The sequence below is a fragment of the Mustelus asterias genome, chromosome 8 (assembly GCF_964213995.1).
Source record: "Mustelus asterias chromosome 8, sMusAst1.hap1.1, whole genome shotgun sequence".
Lineage (NCBI taxonomy): Eukaryota > Metazoa > Chordata > Chondrichthyes > Carcharhiniformes > Triakidae > Mustelus > Mustelus asterias.
In genome coordinates, this window is record NC_135808.1 from 140,403,824 (window position 1) to 140,420,391 (window position 16,568).

At 45.3% G+C, this 16,568-nt stretch overlaps 1 protein-coding gene across 1 annotated transcript in view; it reads left to right on the forward strand.

Moving 5' to 3' along the window:
- Positions 1-16,568, forward strand: part of cfap45 (cilia and flagella associated protein 45) — a 223,278-nt gene that overhangs the window by 114,899 nt on the left and 91,811 nt on the right. The window contains exons 6-7 of the mRNA XM_078219236.1: positions 11,143-11,321; positions 13,128-13,257. Of these exons, the coding sequence (XP_078075362.1) occupies positions 11,143-11,321; positions 13,128-13,257 (309 nt within the window). The remainder of the gene's footprint in view (positions 1-11,142; positions 11,322-13,127; positions 13,258-16,568) is intronic.

A 16,568-nucleotide genomic window follows, 5' to 3' on the forward strand; every position in this document is an offset into this window, starting at 1 on the left:
CAAAATGCATCACCTCACATTTGTCTGGGTTAAATTCCATCTGCTATTTCTCTGCCCAGTTTTCCAGTCTATCTATATCCTGCTGTATTCGCTGACAATCTTCATCACTATCCGCAACTCTGCCAATCTTAGTATCATCCACACACTTGCTAATCAGACCAGCTACGTTTTCTTCTAAAGTTATTTATATATATTACAAACAACAGAGGTCCCAGCACTGATCCCTGCGGAACACCACTAGTTACAGACCTCCATTCAGAAAAACACCCTTACACTGCTACCCTCTGTCTTCTGTGGCCAAGCCAGTTCAGAATCCATCCAGCCAGTTCACCCCTGATCCGGTGAGATTTAATCTTTTGCACCAGTCTGCCATGAGGGACCTTGTCAAATGCTTCACTGAAGTCCATGTAGACAACATCCACAACCCTTCCCTCGTCAATCATTTTTGTCACCTCTTCAAAAAACTCAATTAAATTGTGAGACGTGACCTCCCTCATACAAAACCATACAGTCTGTCGCTAACAAGACTGTTCAATTCCAAATGTGTATAGATCCTATTCCTAAGAATCTTCTCCAACACTTTCTCTATCACTAATGTCAAGCTCACTCGCCGATAATTACCCGAGTTATCCTTGCTACCCTTCCTAAATAACAGGACAACATTGGCTATCCTCCAATCCTCTGGGACCTCACAAGTGGCCAATAAAGAAACAAAGATTTCTGTTAGAGGCCCAGCAATTTCATCTCTTGTCTCCCTCAGTATTGTAGGATAGACGCCATCTGGCCCTGGGGATTTGTCTACCTTAATAAGAACATAAGAACATAAGAACTAGGAGCAGGAGTAGGCCATCTGGCCCCTCGAGCCTGCTCCGCCATTCAATAAGATCATGGCTGATCTTTTCGTGGACTCAGCTCCACTTACCCGCCCGCTCACCATAACCCTTAATTCCTTTACTGTTCAAAAATTTATCTATACTTGCCTTAAAAACATTCAATGAGGTAGCCTCAACTGCTTCACTGGGCAGGGAATTCCACAGATTCACAATCCTTTGTGTGAAGAGGTTCCTCCTCAACTCAGTCCTAAATCTGCTTCCCCTTATTTTGAGGCTACGCCTCTTAGTTTCACCCGCCAGTGGAAACAACTTCCCAGCTTCCATCTTATCTATTCCCTTCATAATCTTATATGTTTCTATAAGATCTCCCCTCATTTTTCAAAATTCCAATGAGTATAGCCCCAGTCTACTCAGTCTCTCCTCATAACCAACCATCTCAACTCCGGAATCAATCCAGTGAATCTCCTCTGCACCCCCTCCAGTGCCAGTATATCCTTTCTCAAGTAAGGAGACCAAAACTGTACACAGTACTCCAGGTGTGGCCTCACCAGCACATTATACAGCTGCAACGTAATCTCGCTGTTTTTAAACTCTATCCCTCCAGCAATGAAGGACAAAATTCCATTTGCCTTCTTAATTACCTGCTGCACCTGCAAACCAACTCCTTGAGATTCCTGCACAAGGACACCCAGGTCCCTCTGCACTGTAGCATGTTGCAATTTTTTACCATTTAAATAATAGTCCATTTTGCTGTTATTCCTACCAAAATGGATGACCTCACATTTACCAACATTGTACTCCATCTGCCAGACCCTCGCCCACTCACTTAGACTATCTATATCCCTTTGCAGACTTTCAGCGTCCTCTACACACTTTGCTCTTCCACCCATCTTAGTGTCATCTGCGAATTTTGACAGACTACACTTGGATCCCAACTCCAAATCATCTATGTAAATCGTAAACAATTGCAGTCCCAACACTGATCCCACCACTTGTCACTGATCGCCAACCAGAAAAACACCTGTTTACCCCCACTCTTTGCTTTCTGTTAGTTAACCAATCCTCTATCCATGCTACTACATTACCCGTAACACTGTGCACCTTTATCTTATGTAGCAGTCTTTGGTGCGGCACCTTGTCAAATGCCTTCTGGAAATCCAGATACACCACATCCACAGGTTCCCCATTGTCCACTGCACATGTAATGTTCTCAAAGAATTCCACCAAATTAGTCAAACATGACCTGCCCTTTATGAACCCATGCTGTGTCTTACCAATGGGACAATTTATATCCAGATGTCTCGCTATTTCTTCCTTGATGATAGATTCAAGCATTTTCCTTACTACAGAAGTTAAGCTAATAGGCGTCACATTTGCTGTTTTCCAATCTGCGGGAACCACCCCAAAGTCCAGCGAATTGTGGTAAATTACCACTCGTGCATTTGCTATTTCTCCCGCCATCTCTTTTAGTACCCTGGGATGCATTCCATCAGGACCAGGAGACTTGTCTACCTTTAGCCCCATTAACTTGCCCAACACTACCTCTTTCATGATAATGATAGTTTCTAGGTCCTCACCTGCCATAGCTTTCCTGTCATCAATTTTTGACGTGTTATTTGTGTCTTCCACTGTGAAGACCGACACAAAATACCTGTTCAATGCCTCAGCCATTTTCTCAATTCCAGTTATTACATCCCCCTTCTGGTCCTCTAAAGGACCAATGTTTACTTTAGCCACTCTTTTTCGTTTTATATATTTGTAGAAACATAGAAACATAGAATAACTACAGCACAAAACAGGCCCTTCGGCCCCACAAGTTGTGTCGAACATATCCCTACCTTTTAGGCCTACCTATAACCCTCCATCCTATTAAGTCCCATGTACTCATCCAGGAGTCTCTAAAAGACCCTATTGAGTTTGCCTCCACCACCACTGACGGCAGCCGATTCCACTCGCCCACCACCCTCTGTGTGAAAAACTTCCCCCTAACATTTCCCCTGTACCTACCCCCCAGCACCTTAAACCTGTGTCCTCTCATAGCATGATGTGGAGATGCCGGCGTTGGACTGGGGTAAGCACAGTAAGAAGTCTCACAACACCAGGTTAAAGCCCAACAGGTTTATTTGGTAGCAAATACCATAAGCTTTCGGAGCTTGCCGCTCCTTCGTCAGATGGAGTGGTCTCTGTTCTCCAACAGTGCACAGACACAGAAATCAAGTTACAGAATACTAATTAGAATGCAAATCTCTACAGCCAGCCAGGTCTTAAAAGGTACAGATCATGTGGTTGGAGGGAACATTAAACACAGGTTAAAGAGATGTGTATTGTCTCCAGACAGAACAGCTGGTGAGATTATGCAAGACCAGGGGCAAGCTGTGGGGGTTACTGATAATGTGACATAAATGCAACATCCCGGTTTAGGCCGTCCTCATGTGTGCGGAACTTGGCTATCAGTTTCTGCTCAGCGACTCTGCGCTGTCGTGTGTCGTGAAGGCCGCCTTGGAGAACGCTTACCTGAAGATCCAAGGCTGAATGCCCGTGACTGCTGAAGTGCTCCCCCACAGGAAGAGCTGCTTGGCAGAGTTTCGCAGCTGGTCTGCGTCCTGAGCGCAAGTTGTGAATATGGATTCGATCTTGGTTTCCAGGCTGCGGCGTTTGCTGTACAATTGGTGTACGAGGTGTTTGAGGAGGGTGAGAGAGGTGCGACGGCAAAGTCTCTCAGCGAAGTCTGTGTTAAAGGTTGACCTGAGTGGGTTCGTGATCCGTAGTCCTTTCGGTATCTTGTCTGCTTTATGCCTGGTCTTGCATAATCTCACCAGCTGTTCTGTCTGGAGACAATAAACATCTCTTTAACCTGTGTTTAATGTTCCCTCCAACCACATTATCTGTACCTTTTAAGACCTGGCTGGCTGTAGAGATTTGCATTCTAATTAGTATTCTGTAACTTGATTTCTGTGTCGGTGCACTGTTGGAGAACAGAGACCACTCCATCTACATAAGAACATAAGAACATAAGAAATAGGAGCAGGAGTAGGCCATCTAGCCCCTCGAGCCTGCCCCGCCATTCAATAAGATCATGGCTGATCTGACGTGGATCAGTACCATTTACCCGCCTGATCCCCATAACCCTTAATTCCCTTGCCGATCAGGAATCCATCCATCCACGCTTTAAACATATTCAGCGAGGTAGCCTCCACCACCTCAGTGGACAGAGAATTCCAGAGATTCACCACCCTCTGGGAGAAGAAGTTCCTCTGTCTTAAACCGACCCCCCTTTATTTTGAGGCTGTGTCCTCTAGTTTTAACTTCCTTACTAAGTGGAAAGAATCTCTCCGCCTCCACCCTATCCAGCCCCCGCATTATCTTATAAGTCTCCATAAGATCCCACCTCATCCTTCTAAACTCCAATGAGTACAAACCCAATCTCCTCAGCCTCTCCTCATAATCCAAACCCCTCATCTCCGGTATCAACCTGGTGAACCTTCTCTGCACTCCCTCCAATGCCAATATATCCTTCCTCATATAAGGGGACCAATACTGCACACAGTATTCCAGCTGCGGCCTCACCAATGCCCTGTACAGGTGCATCAAGACATCCCTGCTTTTATATTCTATCCCCCTCGCAATATAGGCCAACATCCCATTTGCCTTCTTGATCACCTGTTGTACCTGCAGACTGGGCTTTTGCGTCTCATGCACAAGGACCCCCAGGTCCCTTTGCACGGTAGCATGTTTTAATTTGTTTCCATTGAGATAGTAATCCCATTTGTTATTATTTGACGAAGGAGCAGCAAGCTCCGAAAGCTTATGGTATTTGCTACCAAATAAACCTGTTGGACTTTAACCTGGTATTGTGAGACTTCTTACTCCTCTCATAGCAGCCATTTCCACCCTGGGAAAAAGCCTCTGAGACTCCACCCGATCTATGCCTCTTAACATCTTATATACCTCTATTAGGTCTCCTCTCATCCTACGTCTCTCCAAGGGGAAAAGACCGAGCTCCTTCAGCCTATCCTCATAAGGCATGCCACTCAATCCAGGCAACATCCTTGTAAATCTCCTCTGCACCCTTTCAATCTTTTCCACATCCTTCCTGTTGAAGTCGGAAAATATACCTCTATAGGCTGGTATGAGTCAAAATACAGTCAAGCTTTATTCTCACAAGCTTATGGGAGAACTTGACCCCTTGAAAGCGGAAGCCAAAGTTCTCTCTGAACACAAGAAGCATGGATATTTATACATCAGGGTTCCCAATACAAGTCATGAAGCAAAGTCCAGTTAACAGTCCTTGATCGTAAATTATAGTTCCTTTAACAGCTTCTGATAGTCTTTGGATCATGGTTAGAGACCATCCTGTATCCTTGGGTCATAAAGCACAATTCTTCTGGTCGTTGCAGTCAAAATGTCACCTCTGGTCCCCTGCTCTTCCCGCAGCTTTTCCTTTGAAGTGACTGAGTGACTGAGTGCAACTGTCCCAGTGGGAGTCCTCCTTCAAACGGCCATTCTCGCACTCTACCATTTGGTCGCTGCTTCCTCTGTTTAAATCATAGACAAGCCTACGGGAAAGAAAGACTAACATCTATATTCAACTGTCTGTTTTATCAGAATGATATAAACAAGCGAGGGAACCATGAACAAATGGCTTATACTAAAAGTAAAAGATGAAACCAAGAACAAATGGCTTATACTACTAAAAGTAAAAGATGAAAGACATGAACAAATGGCTTGTATTACTACCAGGAGCAATATAAACAAAAAGGAGGCTAGCCATAAGGAAGAGTTATGTTTGTGATACATTCCAGGTACAAAGTTCAACCTTTTAGGCACAAAATACATTGAGTACAAAAAACATTAACCCTTTCCCTTCTTCACTGTAATGAGGCGACCAGAACTGAGCACTCCAAGTGGGGTCTGACGAGGGTCTTATATAGCTGCATCATTATCCCCGGACTCCTAAACTCAATCCCTCGATTGATGAAGGCCAGCACACCATATGCCTTCTTAACCACCTCCTCCACCTGCGGGACCGATTTTAGAGTCCTATGGACCCGGACCCCAAGGTCCTTCTGATCCTCTACAGTACTAAGAGTCATTCCCTTTATATTGTACTCCTTCATCCCATTTGACCTGCCAAAATGGACCACTACGCATTTATCTGGGTTGAAGTCCATCTGCCACTTCTCCGCCCAGTCTTGCATCCTATCTATGTCCCTCTGTAACTTCTGACATCCCTCCAGACTATCCACAACCCCACCAACCTTCGTGTCGTCGGCAAACTTACCAACCCATCCCTCCACTTCCTCATCCAGGTCATTTATGAAAATGACAAACAGCAAAGGTCCCAGAACAGATCCCTGGGGCACACCACTGGCGACCGACCTCCATTTAGAAAAAGACCCATCTATACCCACTCTCTGCCTCCTTTGGGCAAGCCAGTTCTGGCTGCACAGGGCAGCAGCCCCTTGGATCCCATGTCCTCTCACTTTTTCTAGAAGCCTTGCATGGGGGACCTTATTGAACGCCTTGCTAAAATCCATATAAACCACATCTACCGCTTTCCCTTCGTCAATGTGTTTCGTCACATTTTCGAAGAACTCCACCAGGTTCGTAAGGCATGATCTGCCTTTGACAAAGCCATGCTGAGTATTCTTGAGCATACTAAACCTCTCGAAATGCTCATTAATCTGTTTTTATATTCTGAGCTAGTTTATTCTCATAATCCATCTTACTTTTCTTTATAGCTTTTTTCGTGGCTTTCTGCTGACCTTTAAAGATTTCCCAATCCTCTAGGTTCCCACTAATCTTTGCCACTTTGTATACATCTTCTTTCAATTTGATACCCTCCTTTATTTCCTTAGATATCCATGGCTGGTTATCTCTTTTTCTACAGTCCTTCCTTATCACTGGTACATACTTTTGCTGAGCACTGTGAAAGATCGCTTTGAAAGTCCTCCACTGTTCCTCAATTGTCCCACCATAAAGGTTTTGCTCCCAGTCTACCTTAGCCAACTCCTCCCTCATCCCTTTATAGTCTCCCACCTCCCCCAGAACTGGTCCCAATGCCCCAGCAATCTGAAACCCTCCCCCTGACACCATCTCTTCAGCCACGTATTTATCCGATATATCCTCTCATTTCTACTCTGACTAGCACGTGGCACCAGTCATAATCCTGAAATCACTACCTTTGAGGTCCGATTTCTTAACTTTCTTCCCAGCTCCCTGTATTCTGCTTTTAGGACCTCATCCCTTTTTTTACCTGTCGTTTGTACCAACGTGTGCTACGACCACTGGCTGTTTGCCCTCCCCCTTCAGAATGTCCTGCAGCCGCTCTGAGACATAAGAACATAAGAACATAAGAAATAGGAGCAGGAGTAGGCCATCTAGCCCCTCGAGCCTGCCCCGCCATTCAATAAGATCATGGCTGATCTGACGTGGATCAGTACCACTTACCCGCCTGATCCCCATAACCCTTAATTCCCTTACCGCTCAGGAATCCGTCCATCCGCGCTTTAAACATATTCAGCGAGGTAGCCTCCACCACCTCAGTGGGCAGAGAATTCCAGAGATTCACCACCCTCTGGGAGAAGAAGTTCCTCCTCAACTCTGTCTTAAACCGACCCCCCTTTATTTTGAGGCTGTGTCCTCTAGTTTTAACTTCCTTACTAAGTGGAAAGAATCTCTCCGCCTCCACCCTATCCAGCCCCCGCATTATCTTATAAGTCTCCATAAGATCCCCCCTCATCCTTCTAAACTCCAACGAGTACAAACCCAATCTCCTCAGCCTCTCCTCATAATCCAAACCCCTCATCTCCGGTATCAACCTGGTGAACCTTCTCTGCACTCCCTCCAATGCCAATATATCCTTCCTCATATAAGGGGACCAATACTGCACACAGTATTCCAGCTGCGGCCTCACCAATGCCCTGTACAGGTGCATCAAGACATCCCTGCTTTTATATTCTATCCCCCTCGCAATATAGGCCAACATCCCATTTGCCTTCTTGATCACCTGTTGTACCTGCAGACTGGGCTTTTGCGTCTCATGCACAAGGACCCCCAGGTCCCTTTGCACGGTAGCATGTTTTAATTTGTTTCCATTGAGATAGTAATCCCATTTGTTATTATTTCCTCCAAAGTGTATAACCTCGCATTTCTCAACGTTATACTCCATTTGCCATATCCTCGCCCACTCACTCAGCCTGTCCAAATCTCTCTGCAGATCTTCTCCGTCCTCCACACGATTCACTTTTCCACTTATCTTTGTGTCATCTGCAAACTTCGTTACCCTACACTCCGTCCCCTCCTCCAGATCATCTATATAAATGGTAAACAGTTGCGGCCCGAGTACCGATCCCTGCGGCACGCCACTAGTTACCTTCCTCCAACCGGAAAAACACCCATTTATTCCGACTCTTTGCTTCCTGTAGGATAGCCAGTCCCCAATCCACTTGAACACACTACCCCCAACTCCGTGTGCCCTAATCTTCTTCAGCAGCCTTTTATGGGCACCTTATCAAACGCCTTTTGGAAATCCAAAAACACCGCATCCACCGGTTCTCCTCCATCAACCGCCCTAGTCACATCTTCATAAAAATCCAACATGTTCGTCAAGCACGACTTTCCCCTCATGAATCCATGCTGCGTCTGATTGATCGAACCATTTCTATCCAGATGCACTGCTATCTCCTCTTTAATAGTGGATTCCAGCATTTTCCCTACTACAGACGTTAAGCTGACCGGCCTATAGTTACCCGCCTTTTGTCTCCTTCCTTTTTTAAACAGCGGCGTAACATTAGCCGTTTTCCAATCAACTGGCACTACCCCAGAATGCAACGAGTTTTGATAAATAATCACCAACGCATCCACTATTACCTCTGACATTTCTTTCAATACCCTGGGATGCATTCCATCCGGACCCGGGGACTTGTCCACCTTCAGTCCCATTAGTCTACCCAGCACTGCCTCTCTGGTAACATTAATTGTATTAAGTATTTCTCCTGCTGCCAACCCTCTATCGTTAATATTTGGCAAACTATTTGTGTCCTCCACCGTGAAGACCGACACAAAAAACTTATTTAAAGACTCAGCCATATCCTCATTTCCCACTATTAACTCCCCCCTCTCGTCCTCCAAGGGTCCAACATTCACTCTAGCCACTCTATTCCTTTTTATATATTTATAAAAACTTTTACTATCATTTTTTATATTAATTGCTAGCCTAGCTTCATAGTCTATCCTTCCTTTCTTTATCGCTTTCTTAGTCCTGATTGACCCTAGCACCAGGGAGGCAACATACCATCCTGGAGTCTCGTTTGTGGCCACTGAAACGCCTGTCTATTCCCCTTACAATTGAATCCCCTATAACTATTGCACTGACACACTTTTTACCCCTCCCCTCTGCAACAGAACCAACTGTGGTGCAATGGATTTGTCTGCTGCTGCTTTCCCCAGTGAGGTCATTCCCCTCAACAGTAGCCAAAGCCGTATATCTGTTTTGCAGGGGAATGGTCATAGGAGATTCCTGCACTACCTGCCTATCTCTCTTGCTCTGTCTGGTGGTCTTCCTGCCTGTGGAGTCTAAGCCACAGGCTTAGACTCTCTATACGTACCTCTCTATACGTACTATCCACGATACTCTCTGACTTGCGGATGCTCCATAGTGTCTCCAGCCGCCGCTCCTGCTCTGAAACTCGAGCTTCCAGGAGCTGTAGCTGGAGACACATCCCGCACACATGCTGACCCAGGGGATTGGAACTGTCCCCAGCCTGCCACATGGAGCAAGAGGAGCAAACCACGGCTTGGAACTCTCCTGTCATATCTTACCCCTTTAAATTAAACTTTTGAAAGATGTTTTGTTTCAGATATATACAATTTTTTAGGGCCCTTCTTTCCTGCTCCTTGTTACTACCGAGTATAACCTTTTCAAACTGTAAACCACAGAAATTACACAGAAACACTATAATCGTGTACAACAACTACAATGCCAAGAGCAAAAAGAAAAAACATACTTACCAATCAGCACTCTCGCTTGTAGCCTCTGCTGCCTGTTTCACCGAACTACCTGTGTTCATCCAACTCCAAAAGCACTTCTCTCAATCAGGCAGCACTCACCGTGCAGGCTTTTTAATTCACCTAACGTTTCCTCCCTCATAATGATGACTTGGTCCAAAGGGTTTACACACCCCTCCAAGACACCAGCAACCAACATGTCCCTCTCCTTTGTGAATACCGATGCAAAGTACGGACCTAGAGACTTGTCACTTTTAAGCTTGCCAACACCTCCAATACCTGGTCCTTCCATCTGGTATTATTATATCAATAACCCCATTATAGAAAGGATATTATTAAACTAGAAAGAATGCAGAAAAGATTCACTAGGATGCTACCGGGACCTGATAGTTTGAATTATAAGGAGAGGCTGGATAGACGGGACTTCTTTCTCTGGAATGTAGGAGGCTGAGGGCTGATCTTATAGAGGTCCATAAAATAATGAGGGGCATGGATCAGCTAAATAGTCAATATCTTTTCCCAAAGGTAGGGGAGTCTAAAACAAGAGGACATAGGTTTAAGAGATACAAAAGAGTCCAGAGGGGTAATTTTTTCATTCAGAGGGTGGTGAGTGTCTGGAACGAGCTGCCAGAAGCAGTAGTAGAGGTGGGTGCAATTTTGCCTTTTAAAAAGCATTTAGACAGTTACATGGATAAGATGGTTTGGAGGGATATGGGCCAAATGCAAGCAATTGGGACTAGCTTAGTGGTAAAAACTGGGCAGCATGGATAAGTTGGGCCAAAGGGCCTGTTTCTGTGCTGTAAACCTTTATGACTCTATGACTCTAAAGGTATGGTGTGTTATGTGTAGAATCGTGAGAGCTGTAGAATAATTTACACATGGTCAGACTTGATGGTTATTTCACTTTCATACAAATTGTTCTCTTTTGCTGCTTGCCAAGGATCAAGGCTTGTATTTAACTCTGTCAAATCTTCAAAAAAAATATGCTGCCATTTAGCTCCCCCTCCAAGCAACATGTCATCCTGACTCAGAACTACATTGCAGTTCTTTCACTTTACCAACTATAGTTGGGTCAAAATCCTAGAACTCCCTTCCTAACAGCAATGTGGGTGTAACCTATACCAAATGAAGTGTCACCTTTCAAGAAGGCGACTCACAACTACCTTCACAAGAGCAATTAGGAAAGGACAATAAATGTGGGCCTGACCAATGATGCTCACATTTCGTGAAAGAATAAAAAAAGTTTTTAATTTGACAATGTAGAGAAAGTATTTCTGATCATGGTACTGTATTTTTGTAGACTATCACAGATGCCAGGTGTCATGCAATCCGAGATGCCCAGATTCTGGAGAAAGAGCAGATTGAGAAAGAAATGATGGAGGAGGAGACACGACTGGATAAGATGATGGAGGTGGATCGTCAGAAAGCCATCAAGATGCAGGATGAGCTTGAACGTATCAGGAAAGAAAATGGGCTGAGGTGAGAGAGAGAAAAAGAAAGAACGATCTTTCTTTTGAGAAAGGAAATCAAAGGGTAAGACATGGACTGAGAGAGGATGAGAGCACAATAGAGCAAGAAGGAGCAGGCCAGATAAGGAGCAAAAGAGAATAAGCAAGATAATTAATCCGGGATAGTCAGCACGGATTTGTGAAGGGCAAATCGTGCCTCACAAATTTGATAGAATTTTTTGAGGAGGTAACTAGGTGTGTTGATGAAGGTAGGGCGGTTGATGTCATATACATGGATTTTAGTAAGGCGTTTGATAAGGTCCCCCATGGTCGGCTTATGATGAAAGTAAGGAGGTGTGGGATAGAGGGAAAGTTGGCCGATTGGATAGGTAACTGGCTGTCTGATCGAAGACAGAGGGTGGTGGTGGATGGAAAATTTTCGGACTGGAGGCAGGTTGCTAGCGGAGTGCCGCAGGGATCGGTGCTTGGTCCTCTGCTATTTGTGATTTTTATTAATGACTTAGAGGAGGGGGCTGAAGGGTGGATCAGTAAATTTGCTGATGACACCAAGATTGGTGGAGTAGTGGATGAGGTGGAGGGCTGTTGTAGGCTGCAAAGAGACATAGATAGGATGCAAAGCTGGGCTGAAAAATGGCAAATGGAGTTTAACCCTGATAAATGTGAGGTGATTCATTTTGGTAGGACAAATTTAAATGTGGATTACAGGGTCAAAGGTAGGGTTCTGAAGACTGTGGAGGAACAGAGAGATCTTGGGGTCCATATCCACAGATCTCTAAAGGTTGCCACTCAAGTGGATAGAGCTGTGAAGAAGGCATATAGTGTGTTAGCTTTTATTAACAGGGGGTTGGAGTTTAAGAGCCGTGGGGTTATGCTGCAACTGTACAGGACCTTGGTGAGACCGCATTTGGAATATTGCGTGCAGTTCTGGTCACCTCACTATAAGAAGGATGTGGAAGCGCTGGAAAGAGTGCAGAGGAGATTTACCAGGATGCTGCCTGGTTTGGAGTGTCGGTCTTATGAGGAAAGGTTGAGGGAGCTGGGGCTGTTCTCTCTGGAGCGGAGGAGATTGAGGGGAGACTTAATAGAGGTTTATAAAATGATGAAGGGGATAGATCGAGTGAACGTTCAAAGACTATTTCCTCGGGTGGATGGAGCTATTACAAGGGGGCATAACTATAGGGTTCATGGTGGGAGATATAGGAAGGATATCAGAGGTAGGTTCTTCACGCAGAGAGTGGTTGGGGTGTGGAATGGACTGCCTGCAGTGATAGTGGAGTCAGACACTTTAGGAACATTTAAGCGGTTATTGGATAGGCACATGGAGCACACCAGGATGGTAGGGAGTGGGATAGCTTGATCTTGGTTTCAGATGAAGGTCGGCACAACATCGTGGGCCGAAGGGCCTGTTCTGTGCTGTACTGTTCTATGTTCTATGTTCTATAAGACAGAGAAGGAATGAGAAAGAGGGAGAGAGAGGCATGGATTGCGACACAGACTGAGAACAAGACAGAAGCTAAGGCATGGGCTCAGGGCAGGATGAGAGAGCGAGACAGAGAGCGAGCCAACAGACAGAGGGAGTGAGACAGACAGAGGGAGTGAGAGAGAGAAAAACAGACAGACAGACAGAGAAAGAGCAAGAGATAGAGAGAAAGAGACAGAGGGAGAGAGGCAGAGAATGGGTATAGACTGACATGGAGTGAGAAAGGGCAGGGAACATGAGAGAGAGGGAGACAGGCATGGAGAGGGAGGAGGAGGATGGGAAAGAGAGATGACAGGATGGAGTGATTGCGTCTAATTCTACCATTTGCTGTCCCAGGGCCAAAGCTCACATCATTCAGCAGATTGAAGAGAGGGAACAAGAACGGATGTTGCAAATGGAACATAAAGCATTGAAGGCGATGGACAGAGTTCAGGCAATGGAGAAAATGCAACAGGAAGATCTGGAGGTGAGAGAGAGAGAGACAGACTGAGAGAATGAGACTGACAGCAAGAGGAAGAGAAATAGAGTGCATGAGCAAGAGCCAGAGTCAGAGACCATGGGCGGAATTTTATGACCTCTTTGCGCCCATTTTGTGGCGGGAAAATGTTGTAAAATTGGGCGTAAAGCCCAATCTTATGGTAGGGTTTCAGCCGCCAATGTGTTTTTGATCACCCTTTATATTTTCTTTGCTTCCCAGACCAAGGGCAACATTTTCCTTCCCGACCTACCAGGAATATTATGAATCTGGCCCCGCTTGAATGTCCATCTGGTAGATTGGCATGTGAAGCATCATTAAACACAACCAATTTCATATCTTCCGGTTCTCCTAGTGCTGGGAATTTAATTACACACTCCTCTAATCTTAACTTTTTAAATGTTTTATTAGCCTGCAGGATCTCTCTGACTGTGGCGCGCCTCAACATATTACTGAGTTCTAGGACATTAAAGCTCCCATCTGGTCTTGTCTGTGTGCATAGCCAGTTTAGCTGTCCTATCATACTCCTCAATAGCTCTGTTTCTTTTTCGTTGGTCCATTCCTCTTTTTCCAATGACTTTTCTCTGGTGACGGCAATGGGATTGATACTGTTTAGATATCCCTGTTGACTCATCATTACACCAGATGTATGTCGGATATCAAGACCAAGATATCAAAAAGTACCAGCTGCTTGACTCCCTACTTTAAATTCTGTTATCAGCTTCTCAATTCTCCTTTTTTCAAACCCTTCTGTACCACCCCATGGGAAATCATCCACATGCATCACAAAAATTCCAGCTAATTTTTCTTTAGCCTCCCAGTAAAACATTGCTGGATCTGCTTTTAACTGGACACAGCCAGCCTTCAGCAATACAGATCGTACAGAGAAATACCAAACCCTTGATGCATCATTTACCATTTATATAGATGCATCCTTTACCATTTATATAGATGATCTGGAGGAGGGGACGGAGTGTAGGGTAACGAAGTTTGCAGACGACACAAAGATAAGTGGAAAAGTGAATCGTGTGGAGGACGGAGAAGATCTGCAGAGAGATTTGGACAGGCTGAGTGAGTGGGCGAGGATATGGCAAATGGAGTATAACGTTGAGAAATGCGAGGTTATACACTTTGGAGGAAATAATAACAAATGGGATTACTATCTCAATGGAAACAAATTAAAACATGCTACCGTGCAAAGGGACCTGGGGGTCCTTGTGCATGAGACGCAAAAGCCCAGTCTGCAGGTACAACAGGTGATCAAGAAGGCAAATGGGATGTTGGCCTATATTGCGAGGGGGATAGAATATAAAAGCAGGGATGTCTTGATGCACCTGTACAGGGCATTGGTGAGGCCGCAGCTGGAATACTGTGTGCAGTATTGGTCCCCTTATATGAGGAAGGATATATTGGCATTGGAGGGAGTGCAGAGAAGGTTCACCAGGTTGATACCGGAGATGAGGGGTTTGGATTATGAGGAGAGGCTGAGGAGATTGGGTTTGTACTCATTGGAGTTTAGAAGGATGAGGGGGGATCTTATGGAGACTTATAAGATAATGCGGGGGCTGGATAGGGTGGAGGCGGAGAGATTCTTTCCACTTAGTAAGGAAGTTAAAACTAGAGGACACAGCCTCAAAATAAAGGGGGGTCGGTTTAGGACAGAGTTGAGGAGGAACTTCTTCTCCCAGAGGGTGGTGAATCTCTGGAATTCTCTGCCCACTGAGGTGGTGGAGGCTACCTCGCTGAATATGTTTAAAGCGCGGATGGATGGATTCCTGATCGGTAAGGGAATTAAGGGTTATGGGGATCAGGCGGGTAAGTGGTACTGATCCACGTCAGATCAGCCATGATCTTATTGAATGGCGGGGCGGGCTCGAGGGCTAGATGGCCTACTCCTGCTCCTATTTCTTATGTTCTTATGTTCTTATGTTCATCACTTCACCCATATACGCATTTGTTCAATTTCCACAAATGTCCCTGCTTCTTTGGATGGTCTCAAAAAAACTTTTCTCTGAAATGTTTCGTCCTACAGAAATGCTGCTTTGCTATCTATTGATTTACACATCCAATTATTAGCTAAAAAAATTCAGTGTCCTTTCCCTGCTGTGGGTGAATCAACCTCCAAATGTTCCTCATGCCTCATACGAATGTGGCTTTAGCTTTATATGTCCCACCTTGCAAAACTTTCTCTGTGCAAACCCATCTATGGGACAAAGCAGGTTGCCCTTCACCAGGTAGCTCAGTGTACATCCCAAACTCCTTCCAACTCTCCAGCTCTCTTTGTTTGAACAAAGAACAAAGAACAATACAGCGCAGGAACAGGCCCTTCGGCCCTCCAAGCCTGCGCCGCTCATGTGCCCACTAGACCATTCTTTTGTATCCCTCTATTCCCAGTCTGTTCATGTGGTTATCTAGATAAGTCTTAAACGATCCCAGCGTGTCCGCCTCAATCACCTTGCTTGGCAGTGCATTCCAGGCCCCCACCACCCTCTGTGTAAAATACGTCCCCCTGACATTTGTGTTGAATCTTGCCCCCCTCACCTTGAACCCGTGACCCCTTGTGTTCGTCACCTCCGACCTGGGAAAAAGCTTCCCACTGTTCACTCTAGCTATGCCCTTCATAATTTTATACACCTCTATTCGGTCGCCCCTCATCCTCCGTCTTTCCAGGGAGAACAACCCCAGTTTACCCAATCTCTCCTCATAGCTAAGACCCTCCATACCAGGCAACATCCTGGTAAACCTTCTCTGTACTCTCTCCAAAGCCTCCATGTCCTTCTGGTAGTGTGGCGACCAGAACTGGATGCAGTATTCCAAATGTGGCCTAACCATCGTTCTATACAGCTGCAACATCATATGCCAACTTTTATATTCTATGCCCCGTCCAATAAAGGCAAGCATGCTTTAATTTCCCAAACATTGATTGGAATATCCCTAGGGTAAGGCGTTTGGATGGGGAGGAGTTTGTGAGGTGTGTTCAGGAGGGTTTCCTGACACAGCATGTGGATAAACCTACAAGAGGAGAGGCTGTACTCGATCTGGTACTGGCTAATGAGCCTGGACAGGTGTCGGATCTCTCAGTGGGGGAGCATCTTGAGGATAGTGATCATAACTCTATCTCCTTTACGCTAACATTGGAAAGAGATAGGATCAGGCAAGCTAGGAAAGTGCTTATCTGGAGTAAGGAGAAATATGAAGCCATCAGGCAGGAGAGTAGAGGCGTAAATTGGAAGGAGGTATTCTCGAGGGAAAGTACCGAAGTAAGGTGGCAGATTTTCAAGGAAAGTTTGTCTGGAGTTCTA